The following is a 6,356-nucleotide window of genomic DNA, read 5'->3' as shown; positions in this document are numbered from 1 at the left end:
TATCATCATAAAATATCAACTGATTTCCTGTTATTTCTTAATAAAATATATTTCTAGAATAACCAATAACTGAAAACGCTGTTCTCAAAAAGGGCATACCAAGTATGTATTCGCATGGTAGGTCGCCCACTACCATAAAGGTAACCAGTTCAAACCACCCTGACAAGTTTACCATAACACAAAGGTCCTTACTAGTTTGATATTCCTAGTATACTGCTCCCAAAGGTTCCCTTTCTCTGGCTTCAATTATAATTCTCAACAAATGGGTACTTCGAATGGAATAACAGCCTAAAACGAAGGCAAACAATACATCCCCAGCAAAGATAAGCTCTGTCCTTTTAAACCACTCTTATAGATGATAATAATAACTCGAAGATAGCTTTTATTTTTCTCTCTCAACTCCAAAAATTTAGTCAAGTCCAACTAATATTCACATACTTTAACATTTGAGTTATGTTAACAGGCTCAGTTTGACACCCATACTATCCGCGTTAATTCTGGCTTGCAACTGAAGCTTCACGCAACGACCTTCAGCCGCACGGCAGAATCGCAAGATACTCCATTGAGTGCTGACGTAATACATACACAGTTGTTCTCTCTTTCTCTTCCCTTATCGCTCAGAAACAAAATTACAAATTTCATTCAGATCTATTCCTTTTAAATAACCCCATATTCGTAATTTTCCATTCTTTTCTTTTCTTTTTTTAAAAAGGAGAACAAATCACACATAATGAAAAAACATCGTCTTTTAAAGGTCCATCTCATTAAATAAAGAACTATTTCTTTTTTTGTTTTTAAAGTTCACCCCCATTCTTGGGCGTCGGCAGGGTTTCCAAGAATTTTGTGTAAATACAACAATTTCTTCTCCAAACTTCATCCGAAATTATTTCCACCTCTTGTGGCCACTAAGACATGCCACACCCCTCTCGTAAGTTGCACCGTAAAATGAAATGACTAAACCATCCCAGGCTCGAACCTTATATATGTTGAAAGTTTGATCGAGATGGGTCCTTTGGTTCAAGAGTTATTAAGTTTTATTCGTTTTCATATATTTCCCCTCCCCCTCCCCAAAAATCTACCGTCAAAGTGAAATGATGGAAAACTTGCCAGGTTCGAACCTCATCTATGTTGAAAATTTGACTGAGATCGATCGGTTGATTCAAGAGTTATTAACTCATAAACATGGTCATTTTTATTTTTGCATATATTGATTTTCATATATCTCCCTCTCCTCCTCCTTCCCCACGTTGCTACGTCAAAGAGAAGTGACAGAAAATATTTGAGGCCTGAACCTTGTCTATGTTGAAAGTTTGATCGAGATCGGCCGTTTGGTTCAAGAGTTATCAAGGTTTATTTATTGTTTTATAATTTCCCCTCCTCGACCTCCCCCATGTTCTACCTCCAAAGTAAATAGCTAAGAGCACTCCCAGGCCAGAACCGCATTTACGTCAGAAATTTGAGCGAGATTGGTCGGGCGGTTCAAAAGATTAAGAGTTACAAACATAGTCACTTTCAATTTTATAATATCGATAAGGAACAATGCTTCTATTGTCAAATCATATGTTTATAATGATTGACTTACGAAAGCTTTCTAATATATTCATAATTTGTTTCTAATGAAAATAAAAACTCTTCATTTTTTTAACAGTTCAGCCATTTTATCAAGTCCCTATCCTTATCATGTAATGTCCTTCCCTGCTGCTATGGAGATTGTGAGTGTCTTACCACTGAATTCTCTCGTGATTAAATGGTTACCAATTTTGTTTTCGGCGCAGAAGAGTCGGGTTTGATTCCCAGTGAGAGCAAGTGAGTTTCAGATCTTACATAAAGTTTTTTCCATGTATCATATACTCTCGGTGCTGAATCGGATAGTTAAACCAAAGCAAACAAGACAGTGAATTATAGCTCAGTTCTGTAACAGTTTTGAAGCTATTTATCGTAAAATATGTACGAAATATTGTAATACTTCTTGTGTGTAAAAATAATGGTTTTATTCATGTCAATGTTAATAATACAGGAATATGCATCACTCAAACCTTAAGAAGAACCTTGAATTCCACATATTTTATTAGCCGGAATGGCGCGATCTGAAAAGAGTATAAAATTATATCAGGTAAGTAATAATAACAACAATAGGATTTATAAAAGCCAGTTGATGTTAGTATTTTATAGTCTGATCTGAAAGAACGCAGAAAGTGAACAGTTAAAAGTGTAGTGCATTAATCTTATGCTTTCTTTAAATTAAATTGCGGAAATATCGGCACCTTAAAAATAACCAACAATAATTACATTAACTACTACAATAAAGTATAGAACATACGTACATTGATCAATCTTATTATAAGTGTATAATTTTGAACATGCTGTCAGTAACTTCAAAAAGCCATACAATTCCAAATCTTTTGAGTAAAGTTGATATTAAGATCTGTAATAAAAAGTGACTACAAATTTGTATAATTTACAAGTTTCAGCAACAATTTGTATAATTTACAAGTTTCAGCAACAGTTAATGTAGAACACCATGTTGAACAAAATAACTAAAGTGTTAATTTTGGGAAATCGGTAAGTGAAAATTATAGAAATACATTATAAATACTTAATTGTATTCTTTCATTTTCAGTTTACTGACTCATAGATTTTAAAATGTCTCAATGATCATAGTAAATAATCTCTATGTTAGGTTCAAATTTAGGTATTTAGATAAAAAAATTAAATAAGAAATTTAAATTTAATATTGGGTCCAGCATAATGCATTTCCGCTAATACTTCCCACATCATTATTTCCGATGGATTACAAAAACGAGCTATATGTGACATGTTCAGTGCGCAAGGAAATCAAGTCGATTTTGGTCATTTTTAACATGTTTCATCTTTAAGATTCCTACCCGAAGCTCCTTTCAGGCTTTACAGAATACGTTTTCAGAAATTGTAAGTAACTTGTATAATGTAAAAACTTTCTGTTTCTTTTTCGTACAACTTTCGCAATTGGATTTGATTCCCTTGTGCTTTAAACGCCCCATTTTGGAAATTACAATGACTGTGTTTTGCGTTGACTTATAAATATTATTGTGAAAAGGAGAATTTCACTTTTTATTTAAAAAACTAATGCTAATGCCACAAGTGAAACGTGTCCATGCTTAGATAAATTTCTAATCGCGCTGTTTTTGGATACTGAATCCAATGAAGCTATTTTGAAACATATCCGTCTATAAGATCACGAGAAAAATGCCCTCAAAGTTGAGATCTTTGAACTATTACTTATGCCAATGGTCAAAGTGTCCACGCTTGGATACGTTTCTAATTGCTATTTGTATACTAATTTAGGATTCCTGATTTCAATTGAACTATTTTTAAACATATTCATTCACGATGTCACGAGAAAACTGACCTCAAGTCGCGATATTTATATTTATTTATCTATATCACAAACTTGATATTTGGTTCGTGATCCGATGGACGGATATGTTTAGTAGGTTCCGTTGAACTCACCATCATCGAATTAGTATTAAAAAACATTGCTTAAAAAAGATTATGTGAGTGGTCTTACCCGTCCCTCCAATGTTGAAGACAGATTTGCGCTGATGCGTAATAATAATAATAGTTTTACATTAAACGGAGGATAAAACCCTTCACTCGCTTTTACCCCCCATACAATACAATACTGACTTTACTTACGTTATTCAATCTCAGTTTATCTTCAACACTAGATTACTAATGTGCGTAAAATTTACGTTTTACATAATGTTTTAGCTCACTCCCTCTCTCCCACTACACTGTAAAAAATGAGGTGTTGAAACAACACAAAATGTCTACCACTTTAGCGTGTTACTTGTGTGTTAATTCAGCACTACGATTTTTTTATAATGCTAGCTTGAAAGCTAGCTACCTCTAAGAGGGGTACGCCCTCTTTCAGAGATGGGAAGTTATAAGAAAAATTGGTTGCATGGATTATTTGTGGATGGTCTAAGGGAGGCTAAAGTACTGTGTTATAGTTTTCATTATATACATTTATTTATTTATTATATCAAAATAACATGGACATTATCATCTTTGCGATCATAATCATTATGACATCGGTAGTGTTATAAATTTGGGAACATAGACATATTACAAATACAATACAAATAGTACGGTACAAAGATTGTAATACATAATATAAGCAGGGTATAAGAAGATATTTATGGACAAATTTGAAAAGATGCATGGTGATGGAAAGGACAAAACAATGAGTGATGCAAAGTGAAGAGAAAAAGGCGGTAAGGTTCTATTTATTCGGCAAGGAAAATATGATATGAGCATGATAGATGGGATGAGGTGTAGACATGTCACAACACTAGGAAGATGTTAAGTAAACGAATGCAGTTAACTTCTGCCTAGGGGCGACTCTAGGCTGATGGAGACATGGGGAAGACTTAGTAACAGAGGAAATCACTGTGCGATATAAGATGGAAATATATGAGGTAGATAAGTATGAATGCAAAAGTCCTCTATAAGCGCACGAACTGGATGATTAGGAGGTAATGTGTAATAATATAGCGTGAAGAGTAGATGTAGAGGTGTATAAGTATAGCGTGCTCGGTAGGGATTGAGTGTAAGATAATGAATGGTATCAAAAAGAAGTGGGTGGTGATGAGTGAAGCGGTCGGTAATTAACTTGCAGCGTAATGTTTCTAGGTGATACTTGAGAATAGGAAAAGAAATACGAGAATATAGGTCTTGTGTAGGACTAGGCAATGAGATGCGGAAGGCAATTCTAAATGCATGACGTTCGAGAATGGCAAGTTTTTCGTAATATGAAGTTGGTGCAGAAATCCAGGCGGGAAAACCATATGTCAGTACTGGCCGAAGAAAGACTTTGTAAGTGTTAAGAACAAGATTCGAAGGGAGACCACATATGGTACCTGTTAAACGTTTCAGAAGATTAAGTCTGTTATAAGCTTTTGCCTTGACTGAATTGAGATGTGGTGTCCAGGTGATGTGGTGGTCGAATATGGTGCCTAAATAGGTAACTGTTTTGCTAGGATGTAACGGCACGTCATTGACTTTTAAGAATAGTTTGAAATGATTCCGATGGACCTTCGTACGTTTTCGGGGTGGAATGAAAACGATGGCTTGTGTCTTGGCGGCATTAATGGTCAGTTGCCAAGTGTGGCACCAATGCGTGAAACGATTAATTGCTTCCTGAAGAGTAAGATTGATTTGTGCTATTGTGCGACAGAGGGCGAGAAATGCAGTATCATCGGCGTATTAGAATAAAGAGGTGTTCGGAGGTAGTTCAGGAAAGTCGGCGACAAAAAGCGGATAGAGAAGTGGTGATAATTCCGAACCCTGTGGAACGCCTGATAACAAAAAGATCGGGTGTGATAGCTGATCGTTGATGGCAACATAGGCAAGACGGCAGGTAAGGAAATGAAAGATAAGTCGGATATATGCAACAGGATGTCGTAATTTGATAAGTTTATAGATGAGTCCTAGGTGCCAAACTTTATCAAACGCCTTTTCAAGGTCGAAGAGAACAAGATGGATGAATATGGTTATAATGATTGGTGACAAGTGACGTAAGACGAAGGAGTTGGTCGTTAATTGAATATGAGGGCCGAAAGCCAGCTTGATGTGTTGGAATGATATGATGATCGTTTAAGTATGGGTGTAATATTTTAACCAGGATCCGTTTGAAAATTTTACTAAAAGTGGAGGTGAGTTGTATTGGCCTATAGGAAGAAACATCGGATGGTGGTTTTTTAGGTTTGAGAAACAGGAGTGTTTTCGAAATCTTCCAGTCAGTGGGAAAGAGACCTGTGCGGAGAATGAAGGTGTATATAAGAGCAAGTAGTGAGAAAAGAGCAAAGGAACATTCTTTAATATGTCTATAAGTGATGCCATCGAATCCTGGAGCAGTGTTTCTCTTGCGTCGTAGTACAGCGGTGATTTCATTAGGTGTAATGGGAGCAGTGAGAACATGCTGTGGAAGAGTGTGAGTGATGTTGGGCTGTAATTGAGGTGAATCAGTGTTGACTCGAGCAGTAGGATGAGTGCGGTAGGTATGATCGGAAACTGATGGTGTAAAAATGATTTGAAGATGATCAGCGAATGTATTTGATAAGTCTAGAACTGATTGGAGCGGCTTGTCATGAACAAGGAGAGGATATGTCGTCTTACTGGTTTTGCCACATAAAGCGTTTAAACGTTTCCAATAGATTGTTGGATGTGAGGTGTCTGCTATATTATTGCATGTTTTAATCCACTGACGTTGTTTATAGGCGGAGAGATAATTTCGGACAGTACGCTGCAATTGGTGATGAAGTATAAGTGCATCAGGATTTTGTGTGCGAAGGTAGTCGCGATAGCATTGGCGA

General features: G+C 36.1%; 1 protein-coding gene across 1 annotated transcript in view; it reads right to left on the bottom strand.

Moving 5' to 3' along the window:
- Window positions 1-1,652: 1,652 nt before the first annotated feature.
- Window positions 1,653-6,356, bottom strand: part of LOC145694185 (persulfide dioxygenase ETHE1, mitochondrial-like) — a 60,970-nt gene continuing 56,266 nt past the window's right edge. The window contains exon 7 of the mRNA XM_081770298.1: window positions 1,653-2,087. Coding sequence (XP_081626424.1) covers window positions 2,038-2,087 — 50 coding nt within the window. The 3' untranslated portion in view covers window positions 1,653-2,037. The remainder of the gene's footprint in view (window positions 2,088-6,356) is intronic.

Source organism: Thermobia domestica, chromosome 9 (genome assembly GCF_964235325.1).
Source record: "Thermobia domestica chromosome 9, izTheDome1.hap1.1, whole genome shotgun sequence".
NCBI lineage: Eukaryota > Metazoa > Arthropoda > Insecta > Zygentoma > Lepismatidae > Thermobia > Thermobia domestica.
This window is presented reverse-complemented; position numbering and strand designations above follow the sequence as displayed.